Here is a 17722-nt window from a genome sequence, read left to right on the forward strand (position 1 = left end):
AACCTATGTGACACCATGAAGCCCAGCATCCAGGACAGGGTGGCAGAGATGAGAGTCCAGAAGCCATGATGCAAAGGCACCCTGTGAAACTCGCTGCATGGTGTGGATTGGGTCCCCACAGGGTGACAGCCTAGGGTAAGGGAAGGCTTTAAAGTAACCCGAACTTCACAACTTTATATAATCTCAATGCCTGTGAGGGACTGTCACTAGCATTTCAACATTTTAATATACAATGTCCAGCACTCACATAAAAATGCACAAAAGAAAGAACAGGATAAAACCAAAAGGAAATAATAAAAACAAAACAATACAAACAGATCTAAAGTGAATCCAGATTTGTGAATTATTAGAGACAGACTTTAAAATTAACTATATTTGACCTGTCCAGAGATCTATTTAAAAGAGAATTGAGAGATGCCTGGGTGGCTCAGCGGTTTAGCACCCTCTAGGGCATGATCCTGGAGTCCAAGGATTGAGTCCCACATCGGGCTCCCTGCATGGAGCCTGCTTCTCCCTCTGCCTGTATCTCTGCCTCTCTCTCTCTCTCTCTCTCTGTCTCTCATGAATAAATAAATAAAATCTCTAAAATATATATATATAATTTTTTTTTAAAATAATACAAGGGAATTGAGACCTACCAGAGAACTGGAAACAATGGAAAGTAACCAAATGGAAATGATAAATAGAAAAAATAAATTAGGGCAGCCCCAGTGGTGCAGCGGTTTAGCGCCGCCTATAGCCTGGGGTGTGATCCTGGAGACCTGGGATCGAGTCCCACGTCGGGCTCCCTGCATGGAGTCTGCTTCTCCCTCGGCCTGTGTCTCTGCCTCTCTCTCTCTCTCTATGTCTCTATGAATAAATAAATAAAAAATCTTAAAAAAAATAAATTATCTAAATTAAAAATTTCAATGGATAAGTCTTAACAGATTAGACCTATTTGAAGAGAAAGTGAGTATAAAACAGATCTGAAGGAAACATACAATTCGGGAAATACAGAAGAGGCTTAAAAAAATGTGTAAATACAACATGGTGTAATATATACAAATATCTGAAGCAATGTGCCCAATGGAAACCGAGCTAGCAGAGCTAAAAATAAGCCTATGCAGAAACCCTGTCATCTCATTCCTAGGGATGCTCCAGAGAAATGAGACCATATGTCCACCAAAGACACATACAAGGGTGTTTTTAGAAAACGTATTGGTTAAAAAAAAAAAAAAAAGAAAAGAAAACGTATTGGTTCACAAAAGCCAAAAACTAGAAACAACCCAAATATCTTTCAACTGCAGAATGGATAAATTACACCACATCCGTGTACCAGAATATATACAGCATTCACATCTAACCACGGAAGCAGGAACAATGTGCAGGAGCCTCAGACGTAATAAGCAAACAGACTGGCTGTGCATGGCTCTGAACAATAGGATTCCATTTGCATGAAGTTCAAGAATGAGCAATACTAAACAGTGTTCAAGTCAGAACCCTGCCTACCCTCTGTGCAGGCAGCTCTGGTGTTTAGTTAGTATGAAGGAGCACAAGTATATTAGAAAGCTTTGTATCTTGATCCAGATGATGATCACCTAGTAAACTTTCCATGTGTTAAAATTCACCAAGCTCTACACTTGAGATTTATGCACTTGGCTATATGTAATATCTCAATAAAAGCAAGTTTTTACAAGATACACATAACAGCTGAGATTATGCCAATTATGATGTAATTCATCAATTCAGAAATCCAAGAAACCCTGTGAGAACCTCAAACAGGAAAAATATGAATAAAAAATACACCTAGGTACAGCACAGTAAAACTGCTGAAAACAAAAGCAAAAAAAAAAAAAAAATTCCTTAAAATAACCAGGGAAAAAATAATATTTTACCTTCAAAGGAGCAACAGTAGGACCTACAGCTAACTTCTTACTAGTAGAAATACAGACCCAACAGTAACTTCCAAGCCTGGGGGAAAACAGCATAAGTGTTCAGGACACCACAGCTGGTCAAGAATCCTTTTTGGATGAAGGTGGAAATAAAAAGATCTGTCTAAAAAAAATATGAGAGAGTAGAGACTTCCAAGAAGGATGAGGCCCATAATGGCCTTTCTCTACCCTGATTACAACTAACAACTACCCAAGGACTTTGAAAAACAAGCAAAAGCAGACAGTTGAAAGAAGGAAGTCAAAATGGGAGAAGCAACTCATCCAGGAGTGAATTCACTGCTCACGTGGGGTTTTTCTCACTTCTGTGGCAGCGTTCTTCTGAGATGACCAGCGGCAGAACCATAATAGCTGCAGGGGGGAGGGGGGTACAAGGGACCAGACTCTGTGTGATCCCAGTGCAAGGGCAAGGTCCCTGGAAGAAGAGCAGAGGGGTGTCCTTGGGGAGGGGACTGAGGGAGGGAGGGCTTAATTCTGTGTATCAACCAACACAAGTCCCACACCCACCACAAGTGAACACATCCAAAAGCTCTTCAAAAGCTTTAAAAAGGGAACTGATGGGATGCCTGGGTGGCTCAGTGGTTTAGCGCCTGCCTTCGGCTCAGGGTGTGATCCTGGAGTCCTGGGCTCAAGTCCCGCATCGAGCTCCCCGCAGGGAGCCTGCTTCTTCCTCTGCCTGTGTCTCTGCCTCCCTCTCTGTGTCTCTCATGAATAAATAAATAAAATCTTAAAAAAAAAATAAAAAAGGAACTGACATCAGAAGCATCTCCACACAAGGCAAGATGAGGCCTGCTAACAGAACCTAATCAGATAAACAAAGTGCTGAGTCTCACAGTAACATATTCATAGTTCCCAGGGTACAACCTAAAAGTACTCGACATGGGAAAAATCAGGAAAATGTAACTGATTTCTCAGGGGGGAAAGAAACTCACACCTGCCAACCCCATGAAGACCCAGGAGAATTATCAAAGACTCTAAAGTAAGTATTAAAACTATGCACGAAAAAAAGGTGAATACTTTTGGAATGAGGGAAAACACAGACCTCAGCAGAGAACTAAAAACTATTTTTTAAAAAATCAAATGAAAATTTTACTATGAATTACAGCAGAGAATTTTGCACAGAAATAGACAAACAGACCAACTGAAGAGAACAGTCTTGAAAATGACTCCCCTCCTACCACCATACATAATCACTTGATGAATGACACAGATGACCTTGTAGAGCAGAAGAAAAAAGGGGATCTTTTCACTAAATGGTCCGAACAGCTATCCAAATGGAAGAAATAAAACTACCCTCATCTATACAGCATACACATCAAAATTAATTCTAGATGGATTTTTAGATATAAATGTGACTATAAACAATAAAGCTTCCACAAAAATATATGAAAATACCTTTATAACACATATTCTTTTTTATTTTAATTTTTTAAGATTTTATTTATTTATTCATGAGACACACAGAGAGAGAGGCAGAAATACAGGCAGAGGGAGAAGCAGGCTCCATGCAGGAAGCCTGACACGGGATTCGATCCCGGGTCTCCAGGATCAGGCCCTGGGCTGAAGGTGATGCTAAACCACTGAGCCATCCGGGCTGCCCAATATTCTTTTTTTTTTTTTTTTTTTTAATTTATTCATGAGAGACACACAGAGAGAGAGGCAGAGACATAGACAGAGGGAGAAGCAGGCTCCACACAGGGAGCCCGACATGGGATTCGATCCCGGGTCTCCAGAATCACGCCCTGGGCTGAAGGCAGGCGCTAAACCGCTGAGCCACCCGAGCTGCCCCCAATATTCTTTTTAAAAAGGGATTCTTATTATTTATTTGAGAGAGAGAGCACCTGAGCAGTGGGAAGAACAGAGGGGGAGGAAGAGGGAAGGGGAAAGAATCTTGAGCAGACTCCTCACTGAACAAAGCCCAACATAGGCTCGATCCCACGACCCTGAGATCATGACCTGCGCTGAGATCAAGAGTCATATGTTCAAATGACTGAGCCACCCAGGCACCCCCAAAAAATATTCTTTTAAAAAACAAAAAAATAAAAAAAATAAAAAATAAAAATAAAAAAAAATCACAAATCATTAAAAAAATTCAATCAGCTTGACTACATGAAAATTATGAACTTTTCATCAAAAGACACCATTAAAATAATGAAAACGTCAAGTACTGATGAGCAGAAATGCACCACACAAGTCACCAAAAGGCTCTAGTATGATTGTATAAAGAGCTTCTAACAAATCAGAAAAATAACAAAAACAGATAAACAGAACTAGACAACAATAGACAATTAGCATAAGACTTGAGGGGAATCTCACACACACACACACACACACACACACACACCCCAGTGGCCACTATGTAGGACACATGCTACATAACCTGGGTGGTCATCAGAGAAATGCAGACTAAGCCACCGTGGAACCCCATAATCAGCTACCGCAATGATGGGCCCACAGGGATGCCCTCTGCATTGCTGCTCGGAGTATAAATGTGTGCGACCACTGTAGAAGATTGTTTGGCTTTGTTATCCGCTGAAGTTGAGTGCATTCTGACCATCTGACCAGGGCCCGGCACTCCTAGTGGATTCCCAGCAGAAGCATGCACAACAAGCCCCGTATGGAAATTTCAGAGTAGAAGTACTCCTAACAGCCCAGAACTGGAAACCACCCAAACACTAGTCCCAAAGGAGACACTTACAGATCCGCACACAGTACAAGTGTGCGACGACCACAAGGAAGCTGCCACTGCTCCAGTGTCGGGTAAGAGCCTCACAATGCCACACAGGGGAAGACGAGATGATGCACACCATCTACCTCATTTGTTCCAACAGAGAGACAACACCCTCTGCTAGTGTCACAAGTCAGGGAAGGAGCGGGCTTCTGTTCTGTTATTCTGTCCCAACCAGGGGAATATAGAACTGAGTTCTGGCATGTGGGTCTATCTGTGCATGTTTGAGTTTTTTCTATTTGTTATACATTTAAAAAGTCAAAAGGAATTTAATTAGTATTATTCCTGTCAGAAAGTTTATGTGCAGCAGAAAAACCTACTACTAAAAAATAAAACTGAGCATCTGCTGATAGTTAACCAGTTATTTCCACAGTTATCCTTCAAAGGTCTGTAAGACCTACAGCAGAAAGAGATCAGGAAGAGATCTTTATTCTCTGAGGGAAAACAGAATGGCCCCAGGCCAAGAAAGAAACAGGGCTGTTTCCAAGCCACAGCAGGCAACCAGGCAGCGTCCCAGTGGGTGGTGGTGGCACGATAGGTCGTCAGGCCCTGGTACCTGGTGGCCAGTGTCCTGGGTGCTGCGCTGCAGGGCGTCCTCCAGCTCCTGCCTCTCCCTGGCCGTCCTCTCCAACTGCTCGTTCGCCTGCCTCAGCATGGCCTGCAGTTTCTTCACCTGTGCAATTTGAAATGCACATCAGGACAAAGTTCCCAAGGATTCTTTTATTAATTAAAAAAAAAAAAAAAGCCCTAACTCCAGAAATTTAAAAAGCCTCATCTTCTGTCTTCCTGAGACACAGCACAGATCTGTCAATTCAGAATGACTGACCTCATCTGACGTCACTGTCAGGCTTCCACAAATCCTTTCTCACATTCGGTATCTCCTTCGCAAAGGTCTGCTCTCCCTCCACACCTGAGTCCTGCAGGCCGTGGCAGCACCCCTTTACTCTGGTCTACCCTCCGCCTGCCTCCAATCTGCAACCCACACTAACACTATGAATGTTTCCTAAAACAAAAGTCTAATCATATCATTTCCCTACTTAGAATTTCTACATGCGCCTCTCCCTCAATGACCTCATGGTGGTCTTCCTTTCGGAGGAGCGGAGCGTCCTCTCCCTTCCTGCACCCCCCACAGCCCATGAGCTGTTCGTGCTTCCTAGAACACAGCCTTCCCCTTCCTGAGAGTTCCTTCACACACCTTTCCTGTCCTAGATTTGTATTCCAGCTCAAAAACAAACTTAGCTCAAGGGTTCCTTTCCCTGAGCGCACAGTGAGGCCACATGCCCCTGTGCGCCTCTAGAAATTGAGGTCTCCATCATCCAGGAAAATTGGTACACATGGGAGGAAACTAATGCAAATGGCATTTGAAAATATTAAACCATCATTCTAATCACTTCAACTTATTGTGAAGACTAAGAGAACAACCTTTACAATAAAAAAATAACAATCTGGAAATAGAAGAAAAATCATCTTTTCCTTCTCTATACTTTCACAACCCCACTCTCCTGAAATTCTACATTTCCTAAATGTTCTCAAGGAATCAATCTATTAGACAATGTATCTGGAAAAGTACTTGTCAATCTCTGCATACGAAATCTACCAAATCTTAATTTCTGTGCTCCTGTAAACTAACTGTAATCAGTTTAACAAATTTATGAAAGAAGGTAATAAGCTTTGATGAAGATTCTAAATAAGGCTTAAGATAATATTCAGCTAAGCTTTATTCAGTGAGTAGCACAGTAACCGCCCCCTCAAGCCCTGTATGGAGAAGCACCATGCCCAGCGCACATTCCTGGCAGCACGGCCGCCCTCGGGGCAGGAGGAAAAGGCGATGAGAGGAGATGTGCCCCTGCCCCTGCAAGAGCTGAGCTGGCCCGCGTGTTGCTGGGCCAGCTGAGTCGCAGACAAAAGCGAAGGCTCCAGAGTGCCCCACTGGGAACGTAGCTGACGCTGCAAGAACCAGGTTATTTCGTATTTCACGTGGATATATTTCACAAAGCAAGTGGGAGGGGAAACACCAGTGAGGAGGACAGCAGTGCAGTGAGGAGGACAGCATTAGCAATTTGGCATACCAAAAAGAAACTCACCTGGTCTCTGGTCTCAGCCTCCTGAATCTGAATCCCTTGTAACTGTTTTTCATAATTGGAGCACATATCGCAACGTCTACCAAGTTTATTTCCCGCATTATGTACCTGAAGGGCATCAAAGTTACCTCTTATCAGCAGAACAAAATGTATGTCGCACATCTGAATACATGCACAGTCTTATCTATGCTCCTCAGAGAACACGTGGTAGACAATTTCTTCAGAGTTATGGCCCTATAGGGTTGGGTTCTTTTTTTTATTTTTTAAAGATACCACTAATGTTATTCTTTTTTTTTTTTTTAAGATTTTATTTGTTTATTCATGAGAGACACAGAGAAAGAGAGAGGCAGAGACGCAGGCAGAGGGAGAAGCAGGCTCCATGCAGGGAGCCTAACATGGGACTTAACGCCAGGTCTCCAGGATCATGCCCCGGGCTGAAGGCGGTGCTAAACCGCTGAGCCACCCAGGCTGCCCTAGGGTTGGATTCTAAGATGCTGTAAGCACCAATACACGAAGGACAGGCAAACAAGGGCCCCAGCTATGTAACCAGGAGGCTAAGGGCCACAAAACACCACCTTTGAGGAAAACATGAAGCAAAAGTATGAGGCCAAGACCCACACAATGCAGATGAGCATGCCACCTGGAGCAGGGGCAGGACGGAACCAGTGCCCATTGGCTGCTCCCCCAGCTCAGGCCACAAACAGCCCGAGAGCTGCTAAGGAGCGTCTCCTCACACATGTCCTACGTGAGATTGGGGGGGGGGGGTGGCTGCCATCAGGCTTCACGGCTCAACCAGTCCTTTAAGAGACAGGGGCCCTGTGAAAGAAAGCACTAAAAGTCAGAAACCTGGCCTCTGACCACATTGTCCTGCTCAGTTACCGGGAAAAGTGGCATGAGTCCTGTGGCCTGAGATGAGGCCCCGCCTATAACCTGGGGACCATCTGATTATTACCCTGAAGCTGGAACCCAGGGCCACACAATCCTGTGAGGCACTGTGCAAAGGCCTGAAGTTGTAACTCTTACTTCTGAGTTTGCAAATACTCTTAGGAGGAAAATGAACCTCCTTCTGCGCTACCTTCTCTTCTCTCTCTCCCATGGTTCCTACCCCTCCTTACATACACTCGAGTGCCTGCTGACAAGCATCTGCGTTCGGATCTCAAGGAGAGGGGACAGAAGGAATCTGGGAGTACACCAAGACTGGAAAGGGTGCGGGGCAAACCAAATTCAGGCTACTCCAACATAAGGGTGCCTAAGCTCCGATTAGGTGAGACTCCGGGGGTGGAGAGTGGGGGAGCTCACACCCAGTTCCCTTCCAGCCACAGCCACCTGGAATGGCAGTCACTGGACCGTGTGGCGATGTGTGCACGTAGGGATTCCAGGGGCATCCTGTAAATGTACAATACATCCCAGAGCCACCCAACGTGAGCAACAGAGAGAAAGTCAGGAAGACAGCTCACCTCCTTCTGCAGCAGATTCCACTCTGTCTCACTGACCAAGCGGTAACCACTGGGGGACACATAAGCACTTTCCATACCCTGGGTGACACTGGAGAGGAGAGACGCCGTCTCTTCTTGCTCTGGCGTCATGGCCTTGATCGCTCTCTCCTGATCTTTGGTTAACATAAACCCACTTGGCATTTGTAGTGACCCAAGGGAGGCAGTATCAAAGTTCTCAGACACTGAATCTGCTCCTACCAACGGTCCAAAATCCGATTCATCCAAGTTTCCAGCAGATTTTGCTTTGTAGTTATAGCCTAAAGCTTTGGATTGCAGTGAGCCTGAGGTTCCCAAGCTGTCTGTAGACTGTGCTCTCCTGAGTCCATCTTTAAACATGTCAGTGTCTGATTTACTGAACGAGTCTCCAGACGGCAAGAGTAAGTCTGCATCCAGGGAGTGGACTGAGCCGTGGGTGCTATCTAAGTGCTCCTGAAATGTGAAAACACACATTGCCAAGTTAGACGATTCTCTATACTTGAGACAAAAACTACCGGATGGTCAGAGTGTTTCGCCACACGTTCCACATGATGATCCTTAGCACACTACCTTCACATAGTCACTGAACAAAATTTACTGAGTGTCTTCTATTGGATCTAAACCAGGTACTCAGGACACAGCGGTAAGCAAACCATGACCTTATGATGTTTGCAGTTTCGTGAAAACAATAAGCAAGCAAGCAGTCTGTTAGAACGCTGTATGTGATAAAATGAGCAGCACTGTACTGAGTGCCCGGGGTGCTCAAGGTGGGGCTTTTAGCTCAGACACGGGGGTCAGGGAAGGTCTCCTAAAGCTCAGCGCCAGGTACACTGAATGTGAGGTGCTACTCGTATGTCCACATGGGCATACTCACCTGACAGAGGGACATACAAGTCTTTAGACAGAGAGGCCAGAGGGTAAACACTACATAATGATCATTCAAGTCACAGCAGCAAATGAGAACATCTACAGTGGTTCTGTAGGATGAAAAGGCTGAGGGCAGAACCCTGAGAAACACCAACTGTGTCTGTTTGGGGATGGACAAAGGAAGGAGCAGCCTAAGTGGAAGGGAGATGGGAACAGTATTGCATGCCTGAAGGTGTAGTCAGCATGAGATATGGGGTACATAAGTGAAAGAAGCAAGACACAGAAGGTAACACACTCTGAGTTCATCCACAAGAAACGTCCAGAACAGGTAAATCCATGAAGACGGAAGACAAATCAGTGGTTGCCAAAGGCTGAGGGGAAAGGAAACTGGGGAGTGACTCCTTGGAGGACGTGGGGTCTCCTGGGATGAAGCTGGGGGGACCACAGAGATGTGATGGCTGCACACTGTGTGCACTAAATGCCTCTGAGTCAGGGTGCCCGACTCAGCTGGTGAAGTGTCTGCCTTTGGCTCAGGTCATGATTCCAGGGTCCTGGGATTGAGCCCTGTCGGACTCCCTGCTCAGCTGAGGAGTCTGCTTCTCCCTCTGCCTCTGCCTCTGCTCATGCATATGCTCTGTCAAATGAGTAAATAAAATCTTTAAATGCCTCTGAGTCGCATACTTTAAGTGGTTAATTCTATGATGTGTGCATTTCATCTCAGAGTAACATGTGGTGCGACACATTCTCAAAGTGACAGCAGCACAGCAGTGCCACTCCACGAGGCTGCACACGGTGACCGGAAAACCAGAAAAGAAAAGGGTAGCAAGTGTTTCTTGAAATTCAACATATTCGATTTAAAAGACTAGCCTTTTATTTCAAGATAATACTGTCTGCTTTTTGTTGTCAAAAGCCCTTTCATTCATAAACTGGAAAAGCCTGTGAAAAACACAACTTTTAAATGTTTCTTTTTTTTAAGATTTTATTTATTCATTCATGAAAGACACAGAGAGAGAGAGAGAGAGGCAAAGACAAAGGCAGAGCGAGAAGCAGGCTCCTTGCGGGGAGCCTGACGTGGGACTCGATTCCGGGTCTCCAGGATCACGCCCTGGGCAGAAGGTGGCGCTAAACCGCTGAGTCACCCGGACACGCAAAACTTTTAAATGTTTTAAAAATATTCTTACTTGGTAAAAACTGGACAACTTTTATGTTAATTCCTCCATTTTGTTCTGGTTTTTTTTTTTAAGATTCTTTTTTTTTTAAGATTTTTATTTATTTATTCATGAGAGACAGAGAGAGAGAGAGAGAGAGAGAGAGAGAGAGAGAGAGGCAGAGACACAGGCAGAGGGAGAAGCAGGCTCCATGCAGGGAGCCCGACATGGGACTCGATCCCAGGACTCCAGGATCACGCCTTGGGCCGAAGGCAGCACTAAGCCGCTGAGCCACCCAGGCTGCCCCCATTTTGTTCTGTTGAACACATATCTAAGTTGAGTTAATGTAGCTGTGGTGGAGGTCGTGAGCGAGTACCCAGTACAAAGCTGATACACACCGGGATGAGAATCCCTTCTGGGAGTTACACAGAAGCCACCCTCGGTCCCATGCAGTGCTGCTGAGACACAAAGGACAGGAGGGGACAGCGGCAGGAAATGGGCCGGAATGCAGGGCTGGTGACAGAGAGTGCATACACCCAGGGGAAAGCGTGAACCAAATGGCGTTTCTGGAAGATGACTCAACAATATTTCCCGATGCCCTAAACATGTCTACACCCTTAATGGGCAGTTGTTCCCAGCAGCCCATGCTATGGGAGTGAGCAGAACCCAGGGAGGAAGTGCACCAACAGCACTACGGTTCCTCATAGTGGTGAAAACTCCTACGTTGGTAAAGATGGAACCAACTTGACTATTGCTTTGCTAGTACTGTTTCTTATTTTCTATGTTTTACGATGTTTTCCCCATTCTGAGGACCCTGCCAGCCAGGGAAAGACCACCACTCCAAGCCACCGGATTCCTCCGATTAATACACAAGTCGCCTATGAAGAGGCCTCTCACATATACCCAACCCATCCTTCCTGTGGCCCCCAACCACCTCCTTGACCGCCCTCATGACCCCATGCCAGTACCCCACCTCGCCCTAAATCAGCCCACGGCTAGGCACCAGGAAACTGAGAACAGACTCTCTACACCAAAGCCTACTGGGATTACTGAAAGCAGCCAGCCTTGTGCTGTTTGACCCGTGCTGCCTCCCTGCTCCTGCTTCTGCCTCGTGACCCAACTCTGCTGCATCTGCACATGGCTCTACATGGTGCACGGGACTTGCTTCTGGACAGACTGTGAGGAACATTCCACTTTTCTTCCAATGGCACGGACCTACAGACCTGGGCACAAATCCATCAGGATGGAATTCTTGGGCGTTTGCATGCCGAAATGCTGTCAGCTATTAAATTCCACTTGTGCGAAAACATTTACTGATAAGCCAAAACCTCTAAGATAGGCTCAAGTGAAAAAAAATTTACATAAAAGATTATGTAGAATTACAATATGGGCTAGGTTTAAAAGCAAAAATAGAAATATACACATGTTAACTCGGGAAATGGAGAAAAGAAACAGAAAGGAGAGACGTGCTCTAGAAAGCAGCGGCAGTCATCTCCGGGCAGGAGACTCAGGTACCAGCTCTCCTGTTCCCTAGGACCTCTTTGTACTCTCCACATTTCCCACAATGAACACACTTGATTTTTGTACCAAGAAAAGGACACTGCACCAGGCTAAAGAAAGTATCAGGTCCTACACATTTTCATTGTCTTTAGCCATAAAGTCTGAGTCTCTGAAGTGGCCACTATTAACTTTACAACAACAGGCAAAAGTAAATCATCATGACTCTCAATATAAAACATTCAAACTGTAAAAGATCAAATCTAAAATATATTTAGAATGTCAGAAAATAATGTTATGCACAATATATACTACAGACCAACAAAGATAGAATCAAAAAATTTTAAAAACACTTCACTGTAAATTCAACAAAGCTCCATTTCCTGTTTTCCTGCTAAAATATTTTTTGAAGTCTGAAACTTTTTCAAACATTCCTGCACACAGAAACCACATAATAATCGGCAGTACCCAAAAACTGAGACTCTCTTGGGAGTCTGACTATTAAAAAAATGCACAGCAGAATCAGGGCAAGTGGTTCTCAGTGTACGACCCAAAACAAAGAATGTAGAAAAACACTTACATCATCCCCTTCAGTGTTCACTAGGATATTTTTAAAGCTTTAATGTCAAACAATCCACAAACATGGAAACATAAGCCACCAGGAAGTAGACCACACGGGACTGAGCAGAAACCTACCCACTACACAGACACATGGATGAAGACCCCAATCCCATCTATCCAGGACTAGTTCCTAAAGCCAGGGGACGAGGCGGGGCAGGGCACAGGATGCAAGAGGCATGTGAGCTGGGCCAGCATGGGGACAGGCCTGGCTGTGAAGATGTGGGGAACGTGGAAGCCACAGAGGGTCACTCAGCGGTGAGGCCCTTCTGTGCCATGTTGAGGGCCTTCATCTTTATCCTCGAGGCAGTAACAGAAGCACTTCCTTCCTGTAGAGGGGATCAGCCTGAGTCCTGAAGATGCCTAGAGGGTCTCAACACTCAGCAAGGCAGGGAAGATAGCCCTCCAGGAGAAGGAACCATGTGCCAGCACAACAGGGTGGCAAATGTGCTGGAATGGTGTGAGCAGAACTGGAACGTCATCGTGCACGTCATGGGAGCCTGTGTGGATGCCGAGGAGAGGAGTGGCCTGGCTGCAACTCCCCTCACCACAAGGGAATGCTCAGTAATGCCCAGGGTGCAGCTGCCAACAGGGTGGAGACAGGGTGGAGACGAGAACCCCCCTGAGGCGGCCCCTGAAGCCATGGGGAGGGAGGCAAGAGGCCCCCAGGCCAGGGGAGCACCACTCTCTACCTCCAGGGCTGCCCCCTCCACCTGACTCTCCCCACCACCCCTACTCCCATCCCCCACCAACCTCACCCCCATCCTCACAGCCTGTTAATGAGCAAACATGTGCTATAGGGAGTTCAGTTCTTCAACACTTCAACTAACCTTCTAAAGAAAAAGCTAAAGTATTGGCAACACTTATTATTCATTCCAAAAAAGATTTAAGTTCTCCTCTACAGCTTTAATATCGGAAGCCCTGGGGAAGCACTTTAGGGGCAGTGAGAGGCCCACACATGTCCTGGAGATCATAAATATAGGAGACACACAGACCATCACTGTGTCAGCGGCTCCGCATGTCCTGCGTGAACCACGGGGGACAAAGGACAAGCTGCATATGAAAACATCATGTACACAGGGACTTGAATGACAGATTCGCCCTACCTCTTCATTTGACAACTGGGCGCAAGCTTCCTCATGCGTGAGAGCGCAGGCCGCCGAGGCTTTCGCCTCCTCCTCGACATCTGTTCTGTTGTGCTCCTTCTTCTTATGAAACCTCTGTTGCTCATCTTCCTCCTGCAGGTGAAAGGAAATACAGACACACATCACTCAGGTGATCCATACTTCACGTTCAGTCAGTTTTTTAACCACTCAAAACAAATGAAAGAGAACAATGCTTTACAAGAAAACTGGACACTGAGGTTTATTTGCTTTGTAATTATGTCAGGATGTCTGATCCTAACAAATGTCTCAACACCACAAGCACCAAGGATGAAGCCATCACAAAGGAGAAATCAGGAAGCAGCTTCCCAGATGAGTAAATTGGGAGAAAGATGACATAAAACACACCCCGTCCTCTTCCTGGGACCCGAGGGAGAATTCACATGGACATCCCTGCAGGTGACCACAGAAAAGGGCAGGTAGGGCACGGCCACCAGACATAGTACAAACTCATGTGAGACACAACAAGACTGGTTCAAGTGATGTCAGAGTCCCTCGGGGCTCCCAGAGCAGCCCCACGGGGGACACAGCCATGGCAGCACACAGGTGTGCACAAGCTTCTGCAGGGGGCAGCGAGGAAAGGGATCACAGGAGCAGCATCAAGGGGAGTCCACCACCTGGGGCACAGGAGGGGTAGGCAGATGCACAGGGGAAGCCCCAATAACCCACCATGCCTGAGAGGAGGGCGGGCACATGGGCTTCGAACCAGCAGACCCCCTCACCTGGGGAGTCCTAGTGCATGTCTGTCCTGATGACTACAGGAACAGAGCTTTATATGTGAGCCGCAGCACAATTCAGACATGCAGAGAAACCTCAGGGAATGTGAATAAAAAGCCCTAACTGACCAATCAGAGCATTCAGACCATTTTGATGGACAGCAGTACTTTATTTATTTTTTTTAAGATTTTATTTATTTATTCATAGAGATGCAGAGAGAGAGGCAGAGACACAGGCAGAGGGAGAAGCAGGCTCCACGCAGAGAGCCCGACGTGGGACTGGTCCAGGGCCTCCAAGATCATGCCCTGGGCTGCAGGCGGCGCTAAACCGCTGCACCACCGAGGCTGCCCAGACAGCAGTACTTTAGAATCTAAATCCTTAAACTGGCTTTGTCTATACAGAAGAAGAATGAGTCACAATTAAAACAAATTTTAGGGATCCCTGCGTGGCGCAGCGGTTTAGCACCTGCCTTTGGCCCAGGGCGTGATCCTGGAGATCCGGGATCGAATCCCACGTCAGGCTCCCGGTGCATGAAGCCTGCTTCTCCCTCTGTCTGTCTCTGCCTCTCTCTCTCTCTCTCTCTCTCTCTCTCTCTCTCTGTGACTATCATAAATAAATAAAAATTTAAAAATTTTATAAAGGATGAAACTTTTGAAAGCCAAAATCTAACCTAAGTCATACAAGGAAATTGAAACCATTTTTACAGTACCTAGAACAGCTTCTATGCAGCTATGCTAGGGAAATAGCTGCGCCGATGCACAAGAAGGGGCAGGAGATTAGCCACGCCACTGTCTGAAATGAAGCAAACAGAACAGTCTAGGTGCCACTACAGGGACAGGGATGGGGCCCATTATGGTGTGTCTACCACAGCAGTGAGCAGAGTGGCAGCTCTCTGGTGCGGACACTCACTGCAGACAACACTGGGGAGAGTAAGTTATGGACTATGCATCCTGACCCAACTGTATGAAACAAATCAACCTAAAGATGCACTTATGAACACAAAGAAGCACCCTGGAGGGGCTGTCCTCTATACGAAGACTTCTGACGACAAAAGTGGCTGCTCCTGAAAGGGAGGTGACCGAGGAGATCCTCCCTTCATCATTTTGTCCTTCATCACTTTGTATTTACAACAAAGTATTCTTATTTATTTATTTAATTTTTAATTATTTAATTTATTTATTCATGAGAGACACACAGAGAGAGAGGCAGAGACAAAGGCAGAGGGAGAAACAGGCTCCCTGCAGGGAGCCCAATGCAGGCCTCAATCCCAGATCCTGGGATCACACTCTGAGCCACAGGCAGACGCTCTACTGCTGAGCCACCCAGGCATCCCATTCAGCAAAGCATTTTTAACCTGAGATTATTTGTATATTATTTGTGTAATTTAGAGCATTTTTTAAAAGGCAAAGAGAAAACAAGATCTCGGGTGAGCAGCTCTGTGGACTCCTGCCCTTCCGGATCACTCAGCCTCACCCTCCCCATGCCGTCACTTCCAATGAGGCTTCCAGAGCAATGTCACCAATGACTCAACCTGGGCAAACACAATCCACGAGATTCTCTGTCGGAGAACTGGACAGAGGGTGGACAAGGGCTGTCTCAGAAATATACACTGTTGCATCCTACACAGTGTCTACACAGGAGCGCTGTTAAATCAGCTCTTTCTCTCAGACAAGGCCATTTCTAAAGCAAAGCCCTCCAACGCAGCTCTCGTGTATTCTGAAAGGGCGTGGATGTCCCCTGGCTCCGGCCTTTGGTCAAATCCCACAAAACATAAGCCCTGCGATGGCCTGTGTGGGGACAAGCAGGGCGTGGTGCCAGCGCTGCGAGTCCCCCAGAACTATCGCTCACCTGATCTCTCTTCTTCAGCTCTTCCACCTGCCGGAGCTGTTCCGACGTGAGCACGATCTCCATGCGCTGCATGTCCCTCATGAGCAAACGCTGAGACTCCAGAAACTGGTCATTGGCCTTCTGCCACGTGTGTTTCAACTGGTTGTGTTGTTGTCGCTCTTGCTCCAAGAGATGGCAAACTGTTTAGGCACCCCCCCCCCCAATGAAAAACACTGAATTTTTTTTTTAAAGATTTATTTATTTATTTATTCAGAGAGAGCGAGAGAGAGGCAGAGACACAGGCAGAGGGAGAAGCAGGCTCCATGCAGGAAGCCCAACGTGGGACTTGATCCCGGATCTCCAGGATCACACCCCGGGCTTCAGGTGGCGCCAAACCGCTGCGCCACCGGGGCTGCCCAAAACACTGAATTTTAATGGTAGGCAATTCCTTTAACATAGGACCATTAGACTAGGTCTGGCCAATGGTCCATCCTGTGTGGGACTTGCCTCGGACAAGAACCAAGGGGCAGCCTGCTGTAGGACACATGGCACCTGTCCTCACATCTCTCCTCATGCACAGTCTCCCAGAGCCTGCTCCCGGTAACAGTGACAAGTGAAAAGAGGATTTCTGTGCTAATTGAGGGTTAGAAAACCCAGCTAAATGAAATTTTATAGGTTCCTTCACTGCAGGACTTTGAGCTCAAGATCTTAAGTATACCTATGTTCTCTTGGAGGAGGATAGAGAACACAGTATGTCCCCACTTCCTTTGATCAAAACATCCTTCCCACAGTGCCACTCACTGAACAAGTGTTCTAGGGAATACAATTTGGGAAATGCTGCTCTACGTGTGGAAGGCATGGCAACCACTACTCACTGTCTTTATATACTTTCTGACAAATGTGCTACCCAGAAACGCTTCCTGAGCTCATGCAGTTCTGACTTTTCAGGAAGTCAATGGTTCTCCTAAATGGCAGGTACTGCTGACACTCGCCAGCTCAGCCGTCCTGTACTAAAAAATGAGTGGGTGGCATCACCCAGCCACTCCAGCCAGAAACCAGAGACACAACCTTACTGCTGTCTTGCCTCCCCCCACTACTGCTCCCTCCTGGGCTGTGTGACATGGCCACTTTCAGCCACCTGCCTCAGATCCGCTCTCACAACCCCAACAACTGGTATGCTTCCTACCATTGGTCTTGCCTCGCTGGCTTACTATCCACACTACTGCTAACTGAACTGAACTTCCTAAAATGCAAAATTTACATGATCACTCTTGAGTTTAAAGCTCTTCAGAAAAGTCAAACCCAAGGCCACATACTGTATAATGCCATTTATACAGAAAACCAGTAGAGGCCAATCTGAACAGACGGGAAGGAGACCAGGGCTGCCCAGGGCTGGGAGGAAGGCGGAAAAGGAAGTGACCAGTGATGAGCACAGAATTTTTCTTGGTAGTTAAACTGTTGGGGAATTAGTCAGTGATAACAATGCACAGCTTTCTGAGTAGGAGATTTTGAAGGAGTGAACTTCATGCCATGTGAATTATGTTTCCATAAAGCTGTTATTTAAGAAAAACATTTTAAAAGCCCTTCAGAAGCTCCTTCCTGCCTATATGATAAAATCCAAATCTGGGCTTCAGCATAAGGTGTCCACAATCTGGCTCACATTTTGCCCCTGTCTC

The 17722-nt window shown here is 46.3% G+C and overlaps 1 protein-coding gene across 3 annotated transcripts in view; it reads right to left on the reverse strand.

Annotated features, from left to right (window-relative positions):
- The window catches only part of RABEP1 (rabaptin, RAB GTPase binding effector protein 1), a 101582-nt gene that overhangs the window by 12148 nt on the left and 71712 nt on the right, over nucleotides 1–17722 (reverse strand). For all 3 annotated transcript variants that reach the window (XM_038536474.1, XM_038536473.1, XM_038536472.1), the window contains 5 exons: nucleotides 16068–16246; nucleotides 13446–13577; nucleotides 8195–8662; nucleotides 6741–6845; nucleotides 5213–5329 (listed from right to left, as the gene is read on the reverse strand). In XM_038536474.1, the coding sequence (XP_038392402.1) occupies nucleotides 5213–5329; nucleotides 6741–6845; nucleotides 8195–8662; nucleotides 13446–13577; nucleotides 16068–16246 (1001 nt within the window). The remainder of the gene's footprint in view (nucleotides 1–5212; nucleotides 5330–6740; nucleotides 6846–8194; nucleotides 8663–13445; nucleotides 13578–16067; nucleotides 16247–17722) is intronic.

Source organism: Canis lupus, chromosome 5 (genome assembly GCF_011100685.1).
Source record: "Canis lupus familiaris isolate Mischka breed German Shepherd chromosome 5, alternate assembly UU_Cfam_GSD_1.0, whole genome shotgun sequence".
Classification (NCBI taxonomy): Eukaryota; Metazoa; Chordata; class Mammalia; order Carnivora; family Canidae; genus Canis; species Canis lupus.